Source organism: Micromys minutus, assembly GCF_963924665.1.
Source record: "Micromys minutus genome assembly, chromosome: 1".
Classification (NCBI taxonomy): domain Eukaryota; kingdom Metazoa; phylum Chordata; class Mammalia; order Rodentia; family Muridae; genus Micromys; species Micromys minutus.
This window is the reverse complement of record NC_137969.1, coordinates 114,648,607-114,676,588: the sequence shown is the minus strand read 5'-3', so window position 1 is coordinate 114,676,588 and position 27,982 is coordinate 114,648,607. Positions and strand designations below refer to the sequence as shown.

General features: G+C 48.1%; 2 protein-coding genes across 3 annotated transcripts in view; one reads left to right on the top strand and one right to left on the bottom strand.

The window, feature by feature from the left end:
• The window catches only part of BMP6 (bone morphogenetic protein 6), a 146,956-nt gene extending 145,678 nt beyond the window's left edge, over positions 1 to 1,278 (top strand). For both annotated transcript variants that reach the window (XM_080915810.1, XM_080915809.1), the window contains one exon: positions 4 to 1,278. In XM_080915810.1, the coding sequence (XP_080771936.1) occupies positions 4 to 153 (150 nt within the window). In that variant the 3' untranslated portion in view covers positions 154 to 1,278. The remainder of the gene's footprint in view (positions 1 to 3) is intronic.
• On the bottom strand, positions 1,271 to 27,635 carry TXNDC5 (thioredoxin domain containing 5). Its single transcript, XM_080915828.1, has 10 exons — positions 27,359 to 27,635; positions 22,898 to 23,047; positions 18,653 to 18,758; positions 12,492 to 12,588; positions 10,167 to 10,282; positions 8,083 to 8,169; positions 7,351 to 7,491; positions 4,785 to 4,867; positions 3,520 to 3,649; positions 1,271 to 2,684 (listed from the first exon to the last, which is right to left on the bottom strand). Exons 1-10 carry the CDS (start codon positions 27,577 to 27,579, stop codon positions 2,562 to 2,564), a joined length of 1,254 nt encoding a protein of 417 aa, XP_080771954.1. The 5' UTR covers positions 27,580 to 27,635; the 3' UTR covers positions 1,271 to 2,561.
• Between the last annotated feature and the right edge of the window lie 347 nt (positions 27,636 to 27,982).

Below are 27,982 nucleotides of genomic sequence, written 5' to 3'. Positions count from 1 at the left end.
CAGGTTCACCTTATGAACCCCGAGTACGTCCCCAAACCGTGCTGTGCGCCAACTAAACTGAATGCCATCTCGGTTCTTTACTTTGATGATAACTCCAACGTCATCTTGAAAAAATACAGGAATATGGTTGTGAGAGCTTGTGGATGCCATTAAGTGGAAGCCAGCTACAGGGGGTGATCCTGCCTTGGATTCCTAACTACATCTGCCTTAAAGCACGTGACGCAGCACAGTGAAGCTCAGCAGCTCCTGCTGGTGCCTTAGCCCGAGGAGGACTTTATGAGGATCTTGTGGATGGCTTCCCCAGTTCGTAACTGAGCAGTTGCTGGTCTATAGGAAGCTGCAATGCTTGCACTACAGGCCTGGAAACTGCAGGAACATACTGTTCACCTCCCCCAATCCCACCCAAACTAGTTTTAGCTTTTAGATCTAGCTGTTTGTGGTGTAAGTAGAGAATAAACTTGAAGGAATATTAAATAGCCCTGGCTGAAAGACCAGGTGGTTCTACAGCACCCATTCCCAGGGAGATTTTGCAGATATCTGAATGGAGGGGAGAGGACTCTATCAGATTCCATGCCTGCAGCCCGGCCATCATGGGGCTTTGTGGAAGTGCCTTCTGTCTACTGTTAAAAGAGTTACGTTTTATGTTAACCCTTGGTGGTGTGAAAATGTACTAATTTCAGTCAAAACAAACTGTAGAATTCCCACATCATCTTCCTCCCTTACTCACAGAATTCTTTACTAGAACCCAAAGTAGACAGATCATACTTTGTGGCCAAGCCATGAAGCACACTTGCGGTGGCCTTCATTTAAACCATGGAACGGTGGGATGTGATTCTACATCTCGGGCAGACTGGTTGGACAAGTACGTTAACATCAGGAACACTGGCCCCAACACATTGGCCATCTCCTAACTCTGCTCTTTGCCTTTCCCTACATTAGCATTCCACGGCTCAGGGTTAGAGTCTAAGCAGAAACCCACATACAGAAGGGCCCTGCCTCTAAGAATGGGGTTTGTCAAAGTGAGCATGCTGCTTATACACCAAAACCATTTCCTCTTGTAGAAAGTAAGGCTCGGTCTGAATCCTAGAATATTTTTAAATGTCTTTTTCACAATCATGTACTGGGAAGCCAATTTCATACTAAACTGATTAAATAATACATTTACAATCTGTAACTGTACTTACAGCTTTTTTTGTAAATAGAAACTATAATTTATTGTCTATTTTATATCCATTTTGCTGTAACATTTAAGCAAAGACCAGACTTTTTTTCTTTAAAAAAAAGTTTATTTAGAAAGTATAAACCAATTGTACCACTCGAGTTTTCTTTTAATACAAGACTCATGATGCAAAGCTGAAGCCACCGTGAGCTGGGCCAATAGAGCTGGTTTTCAAGGACAGCTATGACCCACACATGATTAATAAATGTTCACAACAGGCTGGCGGGTGCCTCTGCTCCTGGTGCTCAGGAAGCAGACGTGGTCTTGTTTTGAGTCCCCTTGCCACACATTTTGTGCCAGGTGTTGACTTCACCTTGCTTATGGGAGGTGGGTGAAGACTCTGGGCACAAAACATCCGGTTTGGAGAACCAGACAGACAGAGGCATGGTGCAGGCTGCATCTTTGCAGGGTTAAGACAGCAGTGTCTAATAACCAGGACGGCAGGAACCAGAAGGAGCTGTGTGACATCCAACCTTGGGCTTCCTAGGCGAGGGCAGCCCTGCCGACTGCAGTCTTTGGTCTTGAGGTCAAATGAATCCCATACATTATTAGGAAGATGGTCGGCCTCCTTGAAGGTGGAGACTATAGAGCAAGCCGCTAAAAGGACTACTTAGGAAGAGAATCAGAGCTGTTTCTAGGAGGCTCAGGTAGAGCTGTGGAGTCTCCCTGGTCCCTGGACCTGGGAAGGCCTATCAGGTGAGGACCCACCTTGTGGATCTTCCCACACCCTCACTTTCTGCAGAAGACTGCTCACACTCCACCCTATGCAAACACACAGGAGGATCCTGTGAACAGCATGAGTATTTGGGCACACATCAGAAGTACCATTTGTATGGCTTACCGCTCTCAACTGGAGGAGTAATAACACCCAAGAACCCAACAGTGACTATGACGGGAGCTTCAGGACTGTGTGGACTTTTGTTTGCACACTATGGACTTACATGTTATTAAGTCAACAGTGCCCCAGGCCTCCTTTCCAAAACTCAGGCAATTTAAAAAACTACTTCTGTGTGATGCATTTCCTCACATACCGCAGGAGCCAACAGAGTTCAATTTGGTTTTTCTTGACTGTATTTTAGTTGCAAAGGGAGCCAATTTAATTCTGTCAAGAGAAGGTTACAAGATGGATCACCACTGAAAATATTTGGTTTGCCCAGGGACCGTAAGCTGTGATTAGAGAAACTTAAGGTCCGTAGTGTGTGGTGGCTCAAAGAGCACATAGGAAGCAACACACACTTAATACATTCAGCTGATTAACCACAGTGGAAACGCGCATGTTCATGTGAGGTCACTCCTATGCACTGGGCACATAAGGCCAGGACCGATGACTTCACCAGGGTTCTCATAGCTCGTCCTTTGCCTGGCGTAGGACGAAGCTGTGTAAAGAGTCGAGGTCTCTACCTCCGTTGTGCTCACCCACTTTTTCACCTCCTCGGAAAAGCAGCAATGTGGGATAGCCTCGTACCTTAAAAGAGAAAAGGAGAATACTTTACTGACTGAGCCATCTCTCTGTATGTGATTTAAAGTGCCACACAGGAAAGTAAATATGAGGACTAGAATCTGGTTCTCCAGCACCATTGTACAAAAAAAGGTCCTGGGGTGCCCATCTATAACTCCAGTGCTGGTGGGTGGAGACTGGAGGATCCCCGGAGCTAACTGGCAAGTCAGCCCATCAGTGAGTTCTGGGGTCAGTGAAAGATCCTAAGAAAGATATCTGATGCCAATGTTTTAGAGTTCACCACACCAAACAACAAAAGTTGCTATAGGTAAGGTTGGGAAATTCTAAGCCGGGTATCAGAGCTACAGTGTGATTGTGGATGAAGCCCTGCTCCTATGCCCAGCACCATACATACAGAAGGATACAAATGACAAATGACACACACATAGCCCATCACATCGTATAGTGAGCGCAGAATAAACACGCCAGTTCAACAGACTGTCTCTCCAGCCGTGGCCTTTTCCAAGGGTGGTTTGGTCACACATTCCTTTCGGACCCATGCCTGTTTATAACTGAAGGCTGAGCCTGGGTGGTTAGGACAAGGCAGCTGCTGACCAGTCAGCACTCCACTCTCAACACCCCATCTTAGGACTGTACCTCTAGACCAAGCACAAGCCCAGAGCCACTCTGAAAGGCCAGCCTCCTCTGCTGCAGACTGTCCTTTATTTCTCAAATGGCAAAACTCAAGATACAAGCCGATCTCTGGGGAGGCCCGGACAGCGTGAGTGAACTCATTCCATGGTGCCAAGTGACAGTCCCCTAGGGCACTCCTCCCTCCAGGTATGTCTCCCGAGTCACCCACCGAGTACTTGCTGCAGACACTGCGCTCAGCAGTGCAGTCCACCTCTGCGATGGTGACATCCGCCAAGCCAGGGAATTCCTTTTTAGAGAGTTCCTCCCAGGTAGGAGCCAGATTCTTACAGTGGCCACACCTAGAAGAGCAGGGACAGCTGTACTGAGATCTGGCCACAGTCAGTCTGTTTCGCCTCCATGACAGTCGCCATCCCCGCAGAACGTGTTCTAGCCACCAGATTCTCCCTTCCGTCCTCTCCAAGGAGGGACTCGAAAGTCATGCCACCCTTGGCAGCCTGACAGACGTGAGCAGGTTTGCAAAGGAAGTTAGATTCTGATCCCGTTTCCACAGCATGAAGCTGGAAACACATGTGTGAGGTCACATGGTGACAAGGATGGTTTAGACTGCACTGAGTGGAGATTTGTTGGTACATCATGTGCTTCAAAGAGGCCTCAACAAACCTGTGCTCACACCTTCCTTTTACTACCATTTGCTTTCTGCCCTTCCCCACTACAGGAGGGCCTCTCTCTCCACACACTTATCTGTATAGCTGTGGGGGGTTCTAAATAAAGTTTAATAACATTGTGTGGCAGCATTTCTTTTTTTTTTTTGTATCTTCTCTTTGTAGCCCAGGCTGTTCATGAACTCACAGTCCTCCTGCCTTAGCTTCCCCAGTGCTGGGATTTCAGGCCTGAGTTACCAAACCAAGCTGCCCAACTCACGGATCATGTCCTCATTAGCAGCGCTCCTGCGTATACGGATCAAACAAGCGGACAGCAGTGTCGTGGTGACCACTGTGTATTCGGGGTGATCATTTCCTCTAAGTACTCTGCTTGTTCAAGTGGACCGCTACAGTCTGTTGTTGCGGTTTTAGAGCTAAGGAAGCTGAGGTTGAGAGCCGTCGAAGGACATGCAGAGTTACAGCCATTCATCAGAGTCCTCTGGTGCTGGGTATCTAGGTCTCAGTTTGCTCTCTGTCCACTGAGATTCTAGTCCCCAAGGACCTCATGGCAGGAAGGTTCAGGTAACTAGGTCACGTACTGAATGGCCCGACAAGAAAGCTGAGCCCATCACAATTCACTTCTGGTTTTGTGCCTAAGTGGACTAAGCTTTAAAGGTAAATGTGCATCTCTCTCTAAAATCACCATTGCTGCACAGGGCACAGTACTCATTTCCTGCAAGGTGGCCTATGTGTGACTGTGACTCATGCCCACTCCACTGAGACACATGATGTGACATGGAGCCCTGGCACAATGTCTGAGGCGGCCACTTACCATGGAGCATAGAACTTGACGAAGGTTATTCCTTGTGCAATAGTGTCCTCGAAGCTCTTTTCTGTGAGTGCCAGCACAGTGCCCTTCAGGGGAGGAAGGTCAGTTAAACACACTGATTAAAGCAGAGCAGGGCAGGAGATGGGATCTGGCCAGATCAGATGATCTCTTGATGGACAGAGCCATTAGCACAGGGACCAAGTCCAAGAGCTGCTGAGGGGTGTGGGCAGCAGGACACTTCGACCTTTGACAGACCTCCCAACTTCCCCGACCTCTGTTCTACCCATAGTTCATGGGCTTCTGGTACTGTCTCCCAGGGCTCTGCAGTGTGGACTAGTCTATCCCAGGCTAGACCTATAGCTCCCAGGCCTGTAGCCCAAGATGCCTCTGTAGTTCTGCATGAGCTCAAATGCTGTGTTTCTCTCCTGTCCTGCCAATCTTCAAGCATTTATCTCTTCCAGCCAACAGGGACCTAGCAACACAGACGTGGTGGGCGGTTTTCATTACACCCACACCAATGTACTCTGATCTACAGAACCGTCAAGAGTATGAACTCAACTCAGGCTAGAGGGTTTCATGCAGGCAGTTTAAGAAAACAGTTCCGTCTTGACAGCTCTCCACGGGATGTCATCTGAATTTCTCTAAAAGCCAATGTTAACAGTCCCCTCAGAGGCATCGGGGACCATTCATCACACAACCTGGATCTGTACTTACTACAAAGACTACCATCCTATGTGCAGATAAGCAGCCATGTTCTCTGAGACGCCAGTTTAGAGATGGAAAACTCCGCTATAAATAGCCATGGTGTTTGGTGAAAGCACTAGCAGTGTGTAATTACCGTTAGGGATGATACATATGCTCCCCTAACATTTTTGGTGCTCACATTTCTTAAGCCAAAATTTAAGGAATAGATCCCTAGGCTTGAGGAGGGTTCTTGCTGCCCTGGCTGGGACAGGGGCAAGAGCAGCAGCAGCCGGTACTGACTTATCCAATGTCCAAGTACCTGGTACCCGTGCTCCACTGTGTCTCACCCTCGCTCTACATGATGGGCATTCAGTGAGTCACTGCCTCATTGCTGGGGACAAAGCTTGCTCACTAGCCCTGCCAGAGACACCCGCACCCCAGTGTCTCACTGTCAAGAGCTCAGTGTTGGGAGCTGAAGCAACACTGTCTGTGCAATTGCACCTTGGTACCCATAGGACCTGGTGCCAGGGACCTCCGTATTCCAGGGTGTGCTCACCCGAAAGGACTGGGCAGTGTGCGTAGAACACACACATATTCTCCCACAGGCTAACGGCTACCTGTTGCTCACTGCGGCCCTCCTGCCTCGACAGCCCACTGCTTTGTCTCCATCCTCTCATACATACAACTTGCAAACCAGCTTTGGGCAACCAAACAGCTAACCCCCCACTTCTTACCTGCGTTTGGGGGATCCTCAGGCTCCCATCTTCCTTCCCCCCCACTGTCTCACCCTTACTTTGGGGTCTCCTTGCCATTCAGAGCCCAATCGACAGTTCTCCCTCTTGCCTCAGCAGCTGCTTCTTCCCAAAGCTGACCTGCTCCAACCTGCTAGGGCTCCACCCTCCACGTTCCTATCCCTGGCTGCTCTTGGGTTCCCCTCTACTGGAGCTGGTTCCTCACAGTGCCATCCCGAGTCACTGTGGCCCTGCTCTCAACACAACAGCTGATTCCCCTGATGGTATGTGGCTCCCATGCGCCCCCATCTGGCATCTTTTGAGCTGTCAGTTCTGCAAATGCTTGCTCCTGTCTCTTCCAGGCTGTCTGCTGGTCACAGCCCCGTGCCACCTGCTCATCTATATTCTCATTGTTCCACCAGGGACCTAGAATCTTTCACAGGCTGGGAAACAGTTACAAGGGCTTTTTTTTCCCTGGTAGCCCATGATAGTGTCTAGGATGCACCTAAAGCTTGTTAAATGCAGAACTAAAAGTCTAAAACTCAAGATCCCTTGGGACTGGAGAATGGCTCAGTGGTACGAGCACATGTTCTCTTGCAGAGGACTCATGTTGGGTTCCCAGCACTCACACTAGACAGCTCACAACTGCCTGGAACTCCAGGTCTAAGGGATAAGACGCCTCTGGCCTCTGCAGGCTCCTACACCCCCTCCCCCACTTATACAAAGACTGAAAATAGTAAAAGTAAATCTTAAAAGCAAAGACACTTGAATAAATAAGGGCAAAGGCTGCCTAAACTGATGACATACTGGCTACCCAATCTTCTACATAGCCCTTCCTGATCCATATCTCCCAGGAGCCTTTGCTACAGGGTCAAAGAGAAATGACATCAGTCAGCTCTGGAGAAAACAGAAATGAGGCCAGGGCCGCAGAGAAAAGTCACAGCAAGCATTCACTTATCTTTCTCAGGTAACTAGAGCGAACGGACAGAATGCAGGCTTGTGACACTAAGCACCTTCTCACCTCTACCTCTGCTGCCTTGGCCATAAGGACCACGTAGCCATAGGACCAGAAATCATTTCACACTGAGAAGACCCCATCTGAGAAGACTCTGTAGGCACTCAGGACCGTCTCCTCCCCTCTGACAAACACCTACCTTGTCACCTGTGGGCTCAGCAGCCAGCGTCGGGGCCTCTGATGGCTCAACAGTCTCTGGAGCAGCCTCTGAACCCTGCAGCTGGGACTGCACATAGTCTCTCAGTGACTCCAAGTCCCTCTTCCCCTTGTACTGGTCCACCTGTCCAAGACGCACGGACGCCATCAGCATTCTCAGTCGTATGCTGTCCCACCCCATCTGCCCAGTTAGGCCCCATCAGGAGTCTCAGCTGCAGCTGTGGGGCTGTCTCTTGTGAGCAGGTGCTCCCGCTCAGATGGAAAATTAAATTGATTTCAGCTCCCCCCCACACACACACACCCTATCCCAAGATGCATATCAACAGAGTCTAAAGTAGGGGCTAGCCACTCATCCATCCGACTTCCTTGAGAATTCTGGGATGCTAACCATGGGCATGGCATTGAAGGAGGCAGGAGATGGAATCCCACCAGGATCAGGGATTAATCCCCTCCTGAGGCCGCAGGTCTGCGTTCATACCAGAGCACAGGTGACTAATCTCAGTGAAAACCCAAGCTTACAAAAAGGCCTCAGGAGAATTTGGCAAATGTCAGCTTTCTTCTAGGTCTATCAGTAAACACACACATTGCATTCTGCAATACACATTCCTCCAAGAGTTGACAGTAGCCATTTCCAGTACCTACACACTCTCAGTAACTCAGTCACAATGACTAGTGGAAAGGTTATTCCCACAGCACACAGGAGCTAAAGACATACCTTTTTGCCATCTCGAAACCAGAGCAGAGTCGGATAGCCTCTGACCTGGTGCTCTGAGCAGACAGCGTAGTGCTGTGTGCAGTCAACCTGAAAACACAGAACGGAGCACCTAGTCAGCTTCTCCACAGACTTGAAAAGGCATTATCAGACAAATTATACTTAGAAAAAAAGTCTTAATCCAGGTCTCAGAGCAACCGTGGCAGCAATCTGCAAGTTTTAAAAAGACTCTGCCTAGAAGCCACCCACAAATCCATTCACGCTAATGGAACTCGATGAGATCTTGAGATATAGGGCCCGTTTGAATTCAACTGAAAATGGCAGGTCTAGGACGCCCCACCCATGGTCTGGGAAGAGGTGTGAGCCAGGCTGAGATGCTCAAGCCATGTTTGCCAATGCTGGGAACCCTGCTATCACTCAGTTATACACTTTCGGATTGGGGCATGGGGGAGTGGGAGCACAGCACGTGCTCAGGTCCCTGCAGTCCGAGTCCTGTGCACGCACCCCACAGATGGAAGCAAGCAGTCCAGGTTTAATAGCATGTGGTACGTGTGGCATTGTAATTCGTTCAAGTGCAGATTTCAGTAGCTATTTATTTTGGTGGGAACTGAACCCAGGGCCCCTGCTCATATGAGGCAAGCACAGCTGAGCTATAACCCCTGCCCTTTTCTTAAAATGTAATTTTGAGATAGAGTCCCAATAAGTTGTTCCAGCTGGCCTTGAATTTGTGATCCTCCTGCCTCAGACTCCAGAATAGCTGGTGAACCATCAGGCCTTGCTCAGGGTACCTTCATGTAAAGCAAGATTCTACTTGCTTGATGTTTTTACAAGCATTATTTTTTTTTAAAAAATTATCATTAAAATTGGCCAAGCGGAACTAAGCGGGCTTTCACTGTGTTAAGCTGTAAGGCTGCAGCAAGAGCCATGAGGTGTTAAAATAAAGTCCAGGAAGCTTCCAGCTAGGTCTGTGAGGGGTAGAAGCATTCTCCAGGGTCCTGTCTAAAGCAGCCCAAGTGACCAGCAATAAAAGTCCTTCACAGCCTGTGTCTGCTCATGTCTGCTTCTGCTCAGAGTCTTTACTGGATAAAGTAAAGACAAAACACCATCCATAAAAACTCTGGGAAAAAATTGAATGAATTTCCCAGAAAACTGGGGCAAGACAGAATGAATGCAAGGTGTATTTAAACATTGTATTTCCACACAATGTTCAATGACTGAAATAATCAGTATTACTTCTTATGTCAGTCACTGTATTATCAGTCAGTGGTAGACTATGGCATCATCCCCCACCCCAGGGGCCATGCTAAACAGCCAACTCCCATTTGACTGCACACCATCCACCTGGTCTCCCTTCTGCAAAGAAGTAACTGAGGGAAGGCATCTCAACCAGGGCCAGCCGACAGGTCTACCAACCCCCAGCGTCTGCTTCTGACCATCGCACCCAGACACACAACACTGCTTCTGTATACAAACACTGCAGTGAGTGGAAACGGAGACATTTCTCTTGAGGAATTCCATAAGGAGTGAGTGTCTGGCGGGTGTCAGAAAGTCAATGAGATTACAGTAGCCAGAAGCCCAGGAGCTGCTCTGGAGAGTCCCAGAGAGCCTGGAAACACAGAAGTTGTTGCACATGACTTCTGGCTTCTCTGTTTGAACAGTTGGAAGCAACTGTGGCTAGCGGTGGAAAGGAAGATTTGCCACGAAGGGTCTGCTGTGAGCCTGTGTGAGTGCAGAACCCAGCAAGGACCCTGTAGAAACGCTATTGGCTCAGCTCCATGAACATCCAGGAACATTCTACAAGGCTCTACCCCGTATCTTTGCTTAGCTCCAGGGCTGCCAATTCAGAATTGGCCATCCCTTTAGAATAAATCGGCCAAGGCCATAATTTATCTCCATCCCGTGGAAAAGCCAGCAGACTCCAAAACCAGGCTGCCATCTGTGAAGGTGAAATGAATTGTCAAGTGGCACACTAACTGGAATTAATAAATCAAGTTTGCGACTTTGCACACAGAATGAATAATGGACTACTCTGTTAATTAATCCAGCCCAGAGCAGTCTGTTTCCAGTTTAACAAGCCTTGGACTTACCTTGCCAATCTTGACAGTTTCAGAATGTTCAAGGCCCAGAGCCAGCTGCTCCCAGGTCGGAGCCAGAGCTTTGCAGTGACCACACCATGGGGCGAAGAACTTGATAAAGTGGTCGCCTGTAGGGAAGGCCGAGGGGGAGGGGAAGAGGGAAGAAGCGTTGGGTTTACATCACAGGCCCAAATGCTGAAGCGAAGAAAACAGCTTTGCTCCCTCACTTATGGATCTCAAGTCCTCCGGGTAAGAGACTCATCACCACAAATGCTTATATCTCAGTTCAAAACAATAGCTCAAAGTCAAATTTGTCATCTTTGAAGGGTAACAGAGAACGAACTCACACTGAGAAAACTGGCAAATAGGGAAAGAACTGTACAGTTACCTTGCCTCTTTTACAACCCTAACACTGCAAGTGAAAAATGAGGTTAGCAACACTGATGAGGAGGGACCAGGCAGTGGCCACAGCCATCACAAACAACAAACCTTCGGAAGCACTAGCAGCCATTAGGCCCTCCAGCATCCCCAAAAGCATATATGGGAAAACCAAAACAAGGTAGTGTGTGAATCCACCAGAGACTTGGCCAGCAGAGTCCAGACTGCAGGGAATTCTGCAGGTCCACAAGCCCTATGTGCTCAGGAACCAAATCAGGAGGAAATGCTGGAGAACATGTCGATCAACAGAACCTTACATAGATACCTTCAGCCTTCAGTGAGTGTAAAAACGCATTTGAGAGCCATAAAACCCAACATAAACCTGGGGGAGGGGCATTAAACTGAGCCATCATATGGCAGATGAACAAACTGAAGTAGAGTATTTACCAATGCACACCCGAGCTGAGGCCACAAGGCCTAGATATGGGCCCCACACAGAGGGCAAGTGCCTCTGGGTAGGAAATGGGAGAAAGGCCTGGGCAATGGGTGTTATAAAACAGGCTGTGTTGTAGTCATGGACGAGTGTCTCCCCGAAGCCCTGCTGTAGCTTTCTGTGCTTATCTTTTGCCAACACAAACAAAGGACAACAACAAAACCAGGTTTTAAAATAAATAAACAATGCTCCTGGCTAGTTAAAGAAAAAAAAAATATCAAGTCCTCACAACATTATTTTCTGGACACAGGTTTGTATCTGGTTGTTCTGTTGCTACATTAGGCTGACAGCAACCCCAGGCCAGGAGAGGGCTCCCAGAGATGTTAGGCGGTGGCAACACAGCGTGTGGTGGTGACCGGCCAGACTGATGGCTGAGTCTGTGGCAATAATGCATTTCAGGGCAATAGCGAATCATTTATTTGAAATTATGAGCAACTGGTCTTGGCTATCACCATCTCTGTGCAGACATGTGGAGTGCCGAACCCAGGCAGCAGGATGAAGACTGACTTCCCACAATCCAAGCAGCTCTGATGGAAAGCCAGCAAGGGCAGGAAGCCATGGCTGCCTTTATGATGGAGTGGGCCCTGAAAGACTACCATGTGGGGGCTTCAGCATTCCATGTGGGAGACTGTCTAGGATGACGGGACTTGTGTAGAATATGTACGTTCATATTCATAGAATAATAACGTACATATTCGATACAAGTCCAAGTCAGTCTGACTTCCCAGGAGGGGACACAGCAAGGTCCCACTGCTGGAGTAGCAGTGATGCAGATTACATAACTCATTCTAGTAGCAATGGAAGACACCATGATGAAGTGTTTGAGTAATGTAGGTGGTGAGGAGAACACCAGGCTCACAGTAGGCACAGGCTTCAAGGTCAGACACAAATTCTAAGTCCTTTTTCACAGTGTGAGCAACCCAGTCTTCCGGGGGTCTCTCTGTGGCAGCACTGGATAATAGAACCAGGAAGGAAGCTGCGTCTTCTTTCTACCCTTGTGTGGCTAAGCTAACTGCTGAAACCTGTCCATGCGGTAACAAAGGGAGGCTTGTGCTTTATTCACAGTGGAGACTACAGGCAGATGTTTAGGAGACCGATTCCAAAGCCAGTATATAAAGAACTCCTAGTTTGATTCATAGGTTTTTAACAGTCCCACTACACTGTTTAAACAAGGAAGAAATGTGCTTCTTTCTGTCTCCAACAAATAAACAAGTCCACACCATTAATAAAGACCTCCTTATCCAAGGCTGTTGTGTGTGCCTAGTGCACTCACGGCTTCAGCAGAGGCTTAGGCCAGGCCTGTCTACAAGAACAAAAAAGGAGGAAATATATTGTACAAGAGCAGGCTTGTTAAGCAACAGTCCAAACGGTACTGAAGAGACGATGTGAGCTACGACTAAATACTGAGCCCTCAGAGAGCAAGAGGAAAAGCCAGCCAGAGCCATGGCCACCAGTTCCATCCTTACCTTGAGAGACATGCAGCTCAAAGTTGTTGGCTGAGAGCTCATACAACCCCTGCTTGAGCTCAGGGGCTCTGGGTGGTTCTGCTTCCGGTTCTGGTGTCTAACGGGAAGAAGGAAAACAATAATCAGTAGACTTGTCCTCGAGGATGCAGGAGGCATGGAGGAGGACCAGACCCTGTTCAGAAGACTCCAAAAATGTCTATCTGCGTTCACTTGCTAAGCTCACAAGAAATCACCCTCAACAAGAACTCTGGGGGCTTTAGCACCAGGCCCACCCTACTGGTCTGAGCTCTGGGGGAGTTGTCTCCACCTAAAACTCAACCAAGCAAAGACACAAGCTGAATGAAGTCTGTATACCCTGCAAACCATGCCCTCTTCCTGAGCCCAATATGAGATTCCCCACAGGATTCAAGATAAGTTTTCAATAAGCCTCTCTACCCATGGGAAAACAGGCAAACCTAGAAAGCAAAATCAAAAGGGAGCAGGTCCTGGTGACCCTCAGCTCTTACAAGGGGCAGGAAGAATCTGGGGAGGAGAAGCCAAAGACCTACAGAAAGGTTGGTCATAAGAACTCAGAACTCAACAAGCAGGAGGAACCAGGGAAAGGGATAGGGTAGGAGGGTAGGCCTTGTAAGCTAAACCTTAAGGTAATTCATAAGACAAGGTTTGGGACAGAAGGGCACACAGCCTTGTAAAGGGTCTTCTGCCGGTACAGCAGCCAGCCCTTACTGAAAGTGACACATCCCAAGAGCCCCTGCTTTATGTACTTCATTTCCTGAGTATGGATGCCTGTGACAGTTTAATTTGTAAATGAATGGGAGAGTTAATAATAATCAATAATAGAAATCACAACAATATACTATAATAAGAGCTATTTAAAACGTGTACGTTGGAGAGAGCCCTGAGCAACTCCAGCCTCATTCCCATCACACCCAGGGGGAGCCTCAGCCAGCGCAAGCCACTTCATCATCATAACCATGAACACCAAGGCTAAGATCCAAGAGCCACAGCCCATGCCCAGAGCCAGAGCCACTGACACCATGCCAGGTACCACAGGCAACAGAGGCCCAGACAGCCTCCCCAAGCAGCGTCTGCCATGAGGACCAGACGTAATCCAACGAAGGACTGGAGAACAGTAAAACAGTTCAATATACTAAACAGATAGAATTTCACCACAGGAGCATACAGCAGACTATCACAAAGAACCTGGGAAGAACCTTCAGTGTGGGAGACAGAAAGAGACTGCAGTCTGATGTCTTGAAGGAGAAACATTACAGGCCCTGGTGGAGCTTCAGTGCAAGGCACTAAACACGCAACTGACAATAACCCGCATAGATACTAGCAGCCTTGTTTAGAGGACCTCCACACAACTCCGACAGAACTTCTGGGATGCTGAGTGGGAAGAGGAGGAGAGATGCAGAGCTCACAACACTAGCCCTACCACGGGTGAGGGTTCTCACTTTACTGCACGTGTGGAGTTGGCTGAACACATTAACTCTCATAGCAGAGGGAAGCGGTGGGGGAGGGGGAGTGCTAGCAATCAGGGCTCAGCAGAGCAAGGGACTCCTATGACAGAACACACATGGGGTTTCAGACTACAACTCCACAAGGCCCTCTTCACCACAGACAGCCTAGAGACACTGAAGAGGACAGGGAAACGGAGAGTAGGTCAGCAGCCACCTCATCGCACGTACAAGCTCATGTACTAACACAGACGCCCGAGAACCTACGGCAAGAGGCCACAGAACGAGACAAACACAGCCGATCTCTAGCTGAGAGTCCGTCTGCTCTCGAGGCCAAGCAAGGCAGGACGGAGGAAATGCTGGCTTACCGTCTCTACCACCACGAGTTTAGTCATCCCACGAGCACAAACAATATAAGACGGCAGCAATGAGAGATGAAGAAGGCAGCTAGAGAGAGCTCAGCAGTTCAGTGCGAGCTGTTCGGCAGAGCAGCAGAGTTTGGGTTCCGACACCCACTCACACAGCCACTAGTAAACTCCGGCTCCGGACGCTCCCACCGTCTCTACTGCCCTGCAACACAACTGCACTCACGTGCACATACCTCCACACAGGCATGTGCTCATACACAATGAAAAATAAAAATACACTCTTTAAAAAAAGAAATGAACAGAAGACCAGGGCTGGAGACCTAACAGGTATCCTTTGCCCCTTGACGATACACTAGACCTCTCCGAGCCGATGCAGCACGAACATTTTAGTGTATTTACCTTTCAGTAATGGCTAACATTGCTTTAAAAAGCCACTTTTTCCTCAGTACATCTTCATATGTTTTAAAACTGCTTCCTATCTAGTCAAGTTGAGATTTTTAAGAGCTTCATTTTTTATTGAAATAAAAGTTTATGTTCTAGTTTGCTTTCTATTGCTGTGATAAATACCATGACCCAAAACTAACTTGGGGGAAAAAAGAATTTAATTGGCTTATACGTTCACATCCACTGTCCATCAGTGGAGTGAGGCAGGAGCGGGCAGAGGCCATGGGGAACCATTGCTCACTGACTTGCTCAGCCTGCTCTTGTACAACTCAGAACCACCCGCCCGCAAGTGGTACTGTCCCTCCCACATTAATCACTAACCAAGGAAATGTCCCACAGGCTTGCCCACAACCCAATTTTATGGAAACATTTTCTCAGTTAATTATTTCTTCCTTGGGAGTGCGGAGGGGGAGGGGGGGCTGGGTAGGAGGGTGTCAGTGGAGATGGGGGGTGACCCAAGTAGGGTGCTTCCTCTTGAGAAGGGGAAGGTGTAATGGGGGGAGGACTTGAGTGAGGGGTATTAGGAAGAGGCGGGGCTGATACTGGGATATAAAGTGAATAAATGAATGAATGAATGAAAAAAAAACCCTCTCTTTCCAGATTATCTTGTGTCAGGGTGACAAAAACATACCCCAATGATATTGTTTACATTACAAATTCAATATCCTGAGCCCCAACCACAAATATTCCAAATCTGAACTTTTTGAGTCCTAGCAAGTACCACAATGGAGAACTTACACTGGACTCTTGTCACAGGCTCAAGTCAAAAAGTAGGTACACTAAAAAGACTGTACAAAAATTACCTTTGGGCTGTATGTATATATTTCATATAACAAAACTATGAAACATTAGTGAATTTCATGTCTAGACTGAGGGCCCATTCCCCAAGCCATCTTATTACATATTTGTGAATGTTTAAAATACAATCCCCCTGGACTTTCACACCCAGCCCATATACAAACAGAAATTAAACACATGTAGTTTTTAAAAAATTATAAAAAAATAATCTACAGAAAGACTGCATATTTGGGATTGGGGTATGGTTTGGGGACAGAGCTGCCTGGAGTCAACGCCCTGGGTTTAATTCCTAGAACCTAAAAAAAAAAGTGGGTATTTCAGCTTTTCCACAAGAAAGCGTATTTCACATTGTTCTTTTTGGTGTGGTTATCTGAGAGTATCCACTGCTCAAGGGCACTGAGTAGAAAGCTTAGGTGACTGGTTCTGGTTCTGGGATGCCAAAGGGGAGGTTTCATGCTGACATCTCTCTCCTTCACTGAGGATGAGAACCCCTCAAGATATCTGTGCTGACCCTAGCTAGCCCACTGCCTCCCAGCCTTTACTTCCCAGTGGGGAGGCAGCCTCCACAAGTGTCTTGTCTGACACCAGGTGCAGGAAGGGTTTTTTTTTTGAGACTATTACCTCTTATTTAAAACTTTTTCTCTCTTGCCTCTCACCTACCCCTCCAAAAAAAGAACATTTTCACAGAGAAAACAATGCTGTTTCAACCTACATAAAAACCCCACCTGGCCCCGCAGCTTTCCCACAGGACAAAGATGCAAATTCACCCAGAAGCTGTGGCTTCCGGTTACCTAAAATGAATGTGGTCCCAGGCAACTCGTCAACACTGCAAACATAGTAATGGATGTTTTAAGTGTGAGCATGGTAGCACTAAAGGAGGAGCCAAGTCTCTGATGAGCTGAGTCATCCACAGAGTAAAAGACATGGTTCCACACTTCTAAGACCAGCACCAATGAGAAATAGAGCTCAAACCAAGTACTGGGAATCACATGACTCCATAAACCTGCCCCTTCTAGTCAGTACCCAGTTCCAGCCCAATAAAGCAGCCTCAAGTAACTTGTCTTCAGATTGTACAACTCAGTTCTAGTTGTACTCAGAACTCCCGGTGTTCTTGACAGTCGCCAGAGATGTGAAACAGGGAATGCTGGCTGGCTGCTATTCCAGTCCCGGCCACACCACACCATAAACCATCAAAGTCCACGCTGTCCTAAGCTAACCATCCACATACAGAGGGGTGCCTAAGGGAACTGTGTACGATGACCGCTATGACTTAGAACACAGTGAATTTCCATATCAGCTCACATGTTCTGATGGCGCCCGTACACAGAGTGATTTGGGAAAACACTGGAGCATGGGTTCAAGGTTTTACGTTATCAGTCAAGCTAGGTAAGGCCTAAAAAACTGAGGACCAAGAAGCAGAGGAAAGAGCTACACTACGGACAGCCGGGGGGGCAGGTCCAAGGAGCAATGGGATCTGGGGAGTCAGGGGAAAGCACCGGCTCAAACAGGAGACTCTGGGGTGGGCCTGGTTCTGACTCCAGGTGGTAGAAGCCACTGGTTCAAAAGCATGGTTGCTCTTTGCAGCTCATGAGCCAGCGGCATAATGGCTATGCTACAAAGCAAAAAGTACATGTCTGTGAGAATGTGTCCTGAAATATTTACAGATGACACTCCCTGAGATGGATATACGAGGATGGAGGGGAAGCTGGCAAGACAGGGAAAATTGTCCCTTACTACGTGTCTGAATATTTTTATGGTAAGAAACAGTTCAAGTTATCATCAGTGAGTTCTGAGAAAGGTGCTGAAACAGAAGTGGAAGCTGGAGACTGGGAGAGGCTCTCCACAGCCCGGCCATCCTGCTTTCCCCTGTATGGAGTAGCAGAAGCTGAAATAAAAGTGAGGCCACAAGCAATCGGACATGACACTGCTATGTGCCAAGGATGCTCACCGTGGTGGTCTGCTAAATAAGAGGACAGTTGCTGCTTACACTAGGTAATTCAGGATAATGAAAGGCATAAAAGCAGGTAAATGCTGTGGACAGTCTCCATGACAAAGCCATCTGAAACAACCCTCCAAGGAATATGAACTGTCTTGCCCCGGCTGCCACCTAAGTAACTCAGAGTGGAAAGACTATTATCACCCACTAAAAACTAGACTTAAAAACATTTGTAGTGGTTTGTATATGCTTGGCCCAGGGAGTGGCACTATTAGAGGGTGTGACCCTATTGGAGTAGGTATGTCACTATGGGTATGGGATTTAAGACCCTCATCCTAGCTGCCTGGAAGCCAGTGTTCTGCTAGCAGCCTTCAGATGGAGATGTAGAACTCTCAGCTCCTCCTGCACCGTGCCTGCTTGGACTGCCATACTCCCTCCTTGATGATAATGGACTGAACCTCTGACCCTGGAAGCCAGCCCCAATTAATTGTTATCCTTATAAGAGTTGCCTTGGTCATGTTGTCTGTTCACAGCAGTAAAACCCTAACTCAGACAACATCATATAAAAAAATTACTAGAACTGTAAGGAAACTGTGGTGAACCACTTAAAGGAAAAAGGAAAAATTAGAAACAGAAGCAAAGACAGAAGCATGGTAATGCATACCTGCAATCCCAGCTATGGGGAGGTAAGGGGTGAGGGGATCCTGAGTTCAAGGCCAGCCTGGGCTACACAGCAAAAAACACAGTAAACAAGAAAAGAAGCCTGAGGACCTTAGATATGGAACTGAAGAGTATTAGGAAGAATTTGTATCTGGTTCTTCCATAAGAAAACCAAAACCAGATCTTCACAGGATCCATAGGACAGAGTGAGTGCCCATTCCAAACAGCCGGTCAGAAAACCTGCCGCTGTCATGACAGAAGAGTCCAGTCATTTCTTTTAAGAACGACTCCTGTTTACTCTTGTACTTAAGAGAACCTGCTTGGGATGCTATGCTCTTCTTGAGCGCCTGTGTGTAGATCTGAACTCATTCAACCAACCAGAAATGGCACAGGTACAGGAGGTCTTTTTACGACTTGACTTCCTAAGAACTGAACCGTCAGTGTTTCACCTGTTCTGGCCTCAGGGAGTGAAGGGAGGAAGGAGGGGACACTCACAGCTGGCTCCTCATTCAGTGTCTGCAGCATCCAGCTTTCCAGGGTCTCAAAGTCTCTAGGGCCCTGGTACTTCACCGCTTCTTGTCCAGGCTTAAAAAACTTAAGGCTGAAAGAAGAACAAGAAATTAGAAAGATCAGAAGTTGAGAAGTTTAAAAGCTGCTCTGGGTGCAGAGTGAACCAGGGACGGAACTGTGGGGCCACGGCCAGGCACCTCAAGCAAAACTCCAATGGAAACAAAAACCATGCTGCAGGAGACAGTGTGTGTGCGTGCGTGCGTGTGTGCGTGCACATGGGCGTGTGTGCACACTCGTGCACATGATCCTAAACTTTCACACATTTCTGACATGACTCAAGGAAAACACAACTGAGGTGAAAACCTCTGGATACTATTAGCTGCTTCAGTGCTTTGCGCAGGCTTCTCCTTGTTAGAATTCCTTCTCCTTTCTGGTCTCCCCATGGGTCTCTCTCAGGCCCGCAGCAGACAAAACGCTGTTCTGCAGTAGGTGTATTTCTAGGCCAGCAGGGCAGATGGACACCCAGTCACTCAGGGCCTTGGAGCTGCTGCAGTTTGTCTGCACATGCCTCCCTCCGTCCACTCCAGGCCCCTGATCTCTGTTTGCGTCCCCAGAGAGAGTTTCTTCTATTCACTGGCCTCCGAGGAATCCTCGGAGATGAGGGAACAGTCCTAGGATGGTGAGTGAAAGACATCACCAGGGGATGAATATCATCAGGATAATTCACCAGGGGATGAATTTCACACACCCTCGCCTTGGATCACTCCACTCATAACATGCCTTAGATGAACACTTTACCGAAGTTGTCAAGAAACTATGCTAAAAAAAAAACGTGGCTCCTGTCAGAAGACAGGGAAATGCAGACTTACCTGCTTACCTCGGAACCCTCTGACACCTCCCTGACATGATTTGGGTTTTGTGAGCGTCAGAAATAGATTTCTGCATTCGGGTATACATAACTGAGACACGTAGACAGAAAGTCACAGGCAGTGTGGTCCACAGTGGTAGACCATGACCGGCAACCCATAAAGCAGTCATTTCCTAAAGTTCTGGGGGCTAAAATCCAAATTCAGTGTAATGTAGCCAGTGGCTATAATGCCTTTCTGGTCCCCTAATGGCACCCTCTCCTCGTGTCTTCATGTGAAAAGAAAGTCTAGAAAGCTCTCTGGAACCCCTGAATAATGCCCACCTCCTAATACCAACACACAGGTATGTGCCAGAATGTTTTCCAGAACACAGACATTCATCCCACTTACAACCAGGCAAGTTCCCTTTAAATGAAGGATTTAAAATAGTAGAAGCCTTAAAAGGAAGTTCCACGGCTATACAAAGAAACTACACTAGATGGTAGAGTACTCCAAAGGCTGAGGCAGGAGGATAGCAAACATGCAGCAAGGCTAGAGCACACAGTAAAACCCTGTCTTGGGAAGAAGTGTGGAGCCTGCTCAATAGTAGATTCTTGCTGAGCACACACAAGGCTCCATCTCCAAAATCAGAAAAGACAGGAAAAGAACAGCACATTGGCTAGACTGGGCAGTCAGAAGGACTCGGGGCCTTACGGAGAACACGTGAGCAAATGCCCAGCTCCCCGGGAGCTCGATGACCTCAACGTACAGCAGGGTCACGTCCTCACAAACCACCCCACGTTAAAACCATAGTGGGTGAAAACAATCACTTATCAAACATCCTACCAAGCCTAGACTACGCTCAGAACACACACAAGAGTCTCAGGTGTGCAAAGCCACCTGGCACTTCAACAGTGTCCGATGTCTCTTGTACCTCAGCGCATAGCACAGGGAACAGAATGGCTGGATGGGGCTGCTTCTGCCCCATCACGAAGATGAAGGATCTCAAGTCAATAAGTCTAGGACCACCTAGACAAGGAAAGGCTAACGTCTTTAGATTTAGGTACTACACTGAATTCCAGTGAAGAACATATGAAAACTAGGCACAGAGGCACACACTCATAATCCCCAGCCCTTGGGGACTGAGCAGATGAACTGTAAGGACAAAGCTGTAAAATTAGAGTTCTGGGGAATCTTAGCAACATAGTGAGGACCCGTCTGAAAAGAAAACATACCACTAACAGAGCCTAAGCAAGCTTAAGTATGTGGTCATAATTAAAAGGCTGCCCCCCCCACACACACACATACACACACACCGCTGGGGCCTCCCTCCCAGCTCTGGCAAGGAAAGTTGGGGTTCCAGAGACATGGAAGCAGCATTGTATTTCTCTACCTTCCTCTCCCTCTAGGTGCCTCCCCACACCACAGTGCAGGAACAGATGGATTCTCAAAATTCCAGGAAGAACCAGTGCTTAACCTCATTTTTCTGGTTATTGTTTGCTAAAGTTAAAACATAAGATCTACCCTGTTTGTTTGTTGAAGGGTGGGGGGGGTCTCTTTTTTTCCTAATTTGGTACACAAATCTCTTGTTGGATAAAAGAGTCATTCCAGCCTGCTTAAATGGAGATTCTTCCTTAGTAAGCCGAGAGGACCCAAGGAGAGCTGGAGAGCAGGAACAGACTCTACCATTAGCCTGCAGCCCTGGCGATCTTTCTCAGTTGACAGGGGGAAGGGAGTTAACAGGCAGAGTGAAGGCTACTGGTGTCAACTTCAGTCCACAATTTCTTTATTACAAACAGAGAGAGAGAGAGAGAGAGAGAGAGAGAGAGAGAGAGAGAGAGAGAGAGAGAGAGAGAGACAGACACAGAGACAGAGACAGAGAGACAGAAACAGAGACACAGAGAGAGAAACACACACACACACACACACACACGGAGAGACAGACAGAGAGATCAATGAGACACATGTTCTCACAAGAAAAGGACATTTGAACACAAAAAACATATACATGGTCCAAGGATGTAATGAGTTAATGCAGCTAATACAGTTTGGATCTGAAGTCTCTGGGGGCCCATTCATTAAAGGCTTGTTCAGTACTGTAGGGCTGCTGGAAGGTAATGGAACTTTTAAGAAGTGGGCCTAGGAGAGCTCATGCCATGGTGGGGGTGTACTCTTAAAAATGATACTGATACCCAGGCTCCCCTCACCTCCCTTCTCTCCCTGCTTTGTAACTAACAATAAACACAGCCAGTCACCCTGCAGCAAGTCCAAAAGCAACAGGGCCAAACCTTCAAAACTGTCAATAAATAAACCAGAGGGAGGGGGTCGAAACAGTTTCACTCTGGTGCAGGCTGGCCAAGAACTCACTATGTAACTGTCCTCTAAGTATCTTGAGTATTCTGCAACAGTAACAGAAACACGAGGTACCGGCAAACCAGGAGAAGCCAGTTTCTCCTGACACAAGATTTCCAAACCCAGTTTTGGAAGGGACTTGGCCTGTGGGGAAATCACATTCTGTTGTTTTCAGCTTTAGCCCTGTGTAAATTATTCAGTCTGTAATGCAAGTACAGAAACAGAGACAGGACTGAGATATCTATCCTCTTTAAGAAGTCAGTCTGTCAGCTTTCTGTTGCTCTAACAAGGGTCTGGGATCCTCAGCTTAAAAAGAGAAACTATTTTGACTCCAAGTTTTGAACAATTGGGGTCATGAGATACTTGGATTTGTTGCCTTTGGTCTACACCAAGATAGAACCTAACAGGACCCTCTCACAGTAGACTGAAACAAACCAACCAATCAGGGCTGAGATCCCAATATCTGCATCAAGGACACAGTGAAGACTTCCAAGTTTCAGTGAACTGTCACCTACTTGGCCCCACCTCCTTAAGATTCTATAAACTCCCCACAGCACCCCTGAGTTTGGGAGGGACTCATCCAGACTGGAGCAGGCAGTCATAATGCGTGTCATAAAACTTTGCACGTCCCTGTCAAGGAAGTGCTGCTCTTTGGTCTGTCACCGTCCTTCCCAACAGACCTTACGTTAGTTGCAAGGGACACAGCTTTAGGAGAAATCTTTAATCGGTAGGAAGAAAAGAAAGAAAAACTTCAGCAGTGGTAACTTTCAAAGCAGAAAGTCAAACCCAAAGTGGTAACAAAGTCCCCCTTCCGCCCTGCAAATGCCCACCTTCTCAGAAACAGGAAATGCCAACAATAATTAGTTAAACTGTTCCCAAAAGTTGTCTACAATATAGCCTTGTTCTAATAGCAGAGACCACCTGCTCACATTCAGCCCTCGGATCTATGAAGGAAGTTACCAAAAGCTGAGCTTGGGCATTCCTTGGCCATAGTCACGCACTGTAGAGAACCCAGCTCCTCCTTCTTACTTACGTGGGGTATCCTCGAACTCCCTGGGCAGAGCACACGTCGGAGTCGGCTGTGCAGTCCACTTTGGCCACATAGACCTTGGCATCCTCCATGCTGTTGTACTTGTCCCCCAGGTCATTCCAAGTTGGCTGCAGCCGCTGACAGTGTCCACACCTACAGTGAGGCCAGAAGACACACTGAGCCTCGGTTCGCAGGGTGTGGAAACTTACTACCTCAGACTTCTCTGTCAAGCCAGCGACCCCCACCCTTTCTTCTCTCTGCAGCAGATGGATACCTCACGGTGACACCCTTCTCCACATTAATCTAAATCAGCAGGCTACTGGACCGAGTATTCTTTTCTGACCTCTCTGCCAGACCATGCCTCCTTGACTTCCAGTTGGCCTCTGAGTATAACTGTGGTTCTTCAGTTTCCAGAAGATTATTGCTTGCTGAGCCCCTGGAGCTCAAGGTAAACATGCACCCTACTGAGACTTCCCCTAAATTCTACCTGGCTGATTTCTATTTGCCCTTCAGATTTAGTTTGATATCACTTCCTCCAAGAAGACTCCCTTGGCTCTTATGCTACTTGGGATCCTTTCTCCTTTCTTCCTCCTTTTCTAGACGTCTCCCCCACTCTCCCAAACAGCTCTGCACTCTTGTTTTTTTTTTTTTTTTATAAACTGTTTATTTATAAGGAAAGGTCTCCACTACTACAGAACCAAATGTATGCAAATACAAGGCAATTTCAAAAATTATCAGCTTAGCACCTTACCCCATCAAAAGCCTTGAAATAAGTACATTTAAATGTTTGTGTTTATTTTAGCTTGCTATGTAACTGAGGATAACCCTGAACTTCTGACTTTCTTATCTTCACCTTCCACAAGCTGGGATAGTGACAGTAAGTGTGCACAGTGCTGAGATCAAACCAGGGCTTTATGCATCCTAGGCAAACACTGTACCATCGAAGTCCCCCACCCCCACCCCAGTGTTCCAAACTATGTGCCATCACAGAGGGGCTGGTGGTAACCTGAACATCTGCAGTAGTTAGGACCAAATGTCTGGTACTGACTATGTGAGTTTAGTTATGAACAAATGCGTTGAAGTCCTCTATCATATAAAACAATACTAGCAAAACTGCGGCTGCCTGGCTCTCCTCACACTGCATCACAGCTTCAGGCTCTCTGTCCTCACGGGATCTGAGGGAGAGCACTGACCACCACCTTGCATGCCCACCTGTATGCTATACCACTTTGAGTTCTGAGTGAGTGCAACCACATAGCATTATGACACCGGACTGGCTTTTTTTCTTTATCTAATAAACAAGCTATTTGTAATTATAATATAACTAATTGCTGCATTGCCTTTTAAAAGAATCCCTTAAAAAAAAAAAAAAAGCTCACTTACCAGAGTGATAGACACTGACAATTTTAAGTTCTCCCTCAAATACATTCTCAATAAAATCTGTACGCTTCTTTTTTTAACCTGACTTCCAAAGCAGGCATCTAAAGATGGCACTGAAAAGTCAGCTTAAAGCCAATGTGTCTTCCCAGCGGCACTTTCCTGGGCAAGTGAGACAAATCCCTGCTTTATAAAGGCCTAAGTAAAACAGGACTGAAGAGGGCTCAGTGGGTAAGGGCACTTGTTTCTCTTTCAGGGGACCCAGCACCCACATCGGGCAGGTCCCAGCGCCGGTAGCTCTGATTCTGTGGAATATGACACCTTCTTCTGGCCTCCTCAACACACATGGCACCCAGACCCACAGAGATGAACACATGCATATACATACAAATAAAATATGTAAACACATAAAAACCCAAATACACCATCGGCCCCTTTTCTCTGAAGGCTCGTCAGCATTCCCGTCCTGTCCAAACACTTGTGCATGCTAAGCACTTGGCAACTTATGCAGAGTGAATGGGGGAACCCACATAGGGAAACTGTGTTTAAGGATCTAACTTCCGTGAACTCAGCAAAGTGAGGTCAGCAAGGTGATGGGTTGGGAAAGAATGGATAGCAAGGAAGAACAAACACAATCACACACACACAGCAAAGGCCCAATGGCTCTGTGAGTGTGTACACAATGGGGCCCGTGGACTTTCTACTCCCCAGCTGGCCCATGTTCCTGTTTGCTCCTCGTGGCATCTGGTGCCTCATCAAAGAAAGCAGGAACGGTTCCAAAGGTGGCTATGGAGCCCAGTTAGGAGAGGTAAATCCTAATGGATTTTCGAGGGCTGCTCTGATATTAGGGGAAATAATTAGATATGCTCCGTTTAGAGTTGTATACATCCTCTATACCCTTGAAAGGGTTCTTATGAAAACAACACAAGATTTAAACGAGAAGATAAAGATTTACTTCCCTCTAACCAAAGTTAAACTGACCATCGGGAGCCATCACCACCCAGGCACGCCCCTCTGTGCCCAGGAGCAGTGACGGGTTCTATCTCACTGGCATTTCTGGTTTGGAGCCTTTGTGGATACAGCGCCACCGAGACTGCCAGCTGTGTTCAGATGTGGCCCGGAGCCGGGTGACAGAGCAAAGGCACCTAACCTTACTCTTGACCTCACTGTTCCTAGGTTCAGTGTGACTTGATGCTGGCTCCAAATCACCAGCAGGAGGACAATCTTGCAGCCACAACGCTTAGGACGAATATACACGTGGGTTAGTGTTGTCACAGTCAGTGCTGTCATTACACAGTGTCCTTGCCCCCACATCACACACGGACATTTAACATTCCAGGCATCCACAGTGAGAAAGAAGTGCGAAGGGGACCCCAGCAAAGTCTATCTTGAGTTCCATGTTGATTTTTAAAAATTTTGAAATCTCAGCACTCCATAGGCTGAGTGCAAAACAAAAACAAAGACAAAAACAAAAACCATGAGTTCAAGGTCAGCTTGGCTATACAAAGAGCTACTGTCTCAACTTACCCTTAAAATATCAAAAGCCCAGCCTTCAAAGGCCATGGCGGACACCTATGTATCTCTAATATTTCTAGCAGGATAGCAAGAAGTAAACAATTAAGGCTTATTCCAGGGAGCAGTATCGACCTAAATGTCTGTGAGCTATACAGTGTCACGAGAATCTATGTGATGTGTACCCCAACTGGCCAAGATTAGGTTATTATTTATCGGAAATATTCTAAACTTAAAATTCCATCAGCACTGCAGAGAGTCTAACCCTGCCTGCATGTCAAGTTTTCTCATAAAACTAAAACCCATAGCTTTATTCCACTGAATCAGCTCCAATTAAGTCCTGTGGTGTACTTAACTGGAATCACTGCTTTGAGAGGACTCATGCACAGAGTAGCTATTAACGCTGACTGCTGCAGACTACCAGTAGTTTTTCTTTCAATGGTAGTTCTACAGACTCAAGTGGCTGTTCTTGGGGATGCAGAACAATGTATTCCATTCCTGCATTCTTAACTGATAATGGCTGGGAGTCAAACTGACACCCCCCCCCCGCCCCCTCCAAAGTTAATTTAACACTAAACGAATTGAAATGCACTAATAGCCCACTGCAGGGTTATGGGCAATGTTTCTTCCACTTTAAAAAGTACAATGACTGAATACACTGGATTCCACAGGCATTTTTCCTCACTGCTTAACCCCCCTGTCCTTAATGAGTCCCTACTGAGCTAGAGGAAGAGAACTTTGCTCAGCAATAATCACAGCCAGCACATCCCACATCTCATCACCCTGCGCTCTAAATACCGCTTTCTGCTGTGGACCTGAAAACTTCTTTCTTTGAGCATCTAGGCCCCCGCAGGAAAGCAATGCTGTGTCTAGATTAATTCCTGGGGTACAGTTCTTTTGGAAAAGCAGTGGGATGCACCAGGAAGTCCCAACCGAAGAACAGAAGCCCGAAAGTATGACTTTTTTTGTAGAACTGTTCTACCTCACACTTTGCAAACGACCAGGCTCCAATGAGCCAAGAATAGGAGGTGAAAGAGGACAGCCTTGAGTTAAAGGCCTTGAGAATATCAGCTCACAACCACTCAGCGGGGAATCCAGAACTGGCACTAGGCTGGACTCGAGGGAAGCCCCAGTTCTCTAGCTAGGCTATCTCTTCCCACCCTCGACACACAGAGTGGGCAATCACATCTTGAGGGGGCCTTAGGTTTTCAATCTAACCCAATATTAAAGGGCTAGCAGGAAGGATCCTCCAGGCTAGGGCACGTGGACGCCGGGCTCCCGCTGCGTCCGGCCAGCACAGGAAGTTTGGGGAGCTGGGCAGGGGACTAGAGCGGGGAATGCCTGGACTCCCAGCTTGGCTGGGCGGAGAGGCCTTTCCGGGTCTCCCTCCCCCGGGGCCCGCCCTTCCTCGCTCGCAGCCCGGCAGCTAGCGCCACGTCAGCAGCGAGGCCCGAGCGCGGCCCACGCCCCCGGCACAGCCTGAGCGGCCCCGCGCCCAACCCCCGTCCTCCGCTCCCGGTCCCTGGTCCCCGGTCCCTAGATCGGGCCCCGCCGGCCTGAAGGAGCTGCAGTTACCAGGGCGCGAAGAACATGACGAAGTGCGCGGCGCTCTGAATCCCGTGCGTGAACATGTCGGCCGTATACAGGTGCTTGGCGTGCGGGTCCTGCTCGACCCTGCCGTCCGCCTCCATTTCCTGGGCCCGGGCACCCTTACGCGCTCCGAGCAGCAGCAGGAGCGTGGCCAGGGCCGGCAGCCCGGCCAGCGGCTGGAGGAGGCGTCCTGGGCGCGGGGGCATCGCGGCGGGGCTGGCGAGCTCTCGCCCGGGCCGCGGGTCCCCTCCGCGGCGCCGCCTCCCGCCCCGGCTCCTCCCACGACCGCAGAGCCACGCCCCAGCCACGCCCCCGCCGTAGAGCAACGTCCCCTGTCCCTCCAGCTCTTCTGGACACCTAGCTGTCCGTCTTCTGCTGAAAGCCACCGGGGAGAGATTGCTCAGATCCTGGGGTCCTTCCTGCAGTGTCTCCTGCGCTATCTCAAACCAGTTCGCTTCCATCCCGCGGAGCCCCTTTTTCATTCCAAACCCTTCACAGCCTTTCCCACTTGGGGACGAATAGGACAAGCTGCGAAGCCATGGAACAGTGGCAGCTTCGGTTGATATCTAATCAAACACCAGGACCCCTAGGCTTCAGGACCAAGTTGAG

Excerpts from the sequence above, each read along its gene's own strand:
- TXNDC5 (XM_080915828.1), bottom strand. The coding sequence starts at position 27,579 with ATGCCCCCGCGCCCAGGACGCCTCCTCCAGCCGCTGGCCGGGCTGCCG. Across the intron at positions 23,048-27,358 it reads GTCATGTTCTTCGCGCCCTG|GTGTGGACACTGTCAGCGGC; the intron begins GTAACTGCAGCT and ends GCCTCACTGTAG. Across the intron at positions 4,868-7,350 it reads CTGAGCCCACAGGTGACAAG|GGCACTGTGCTGGCACTCAC; the intron begins GTAGGTGTTTGT and ends CCTCCCCTGAAG.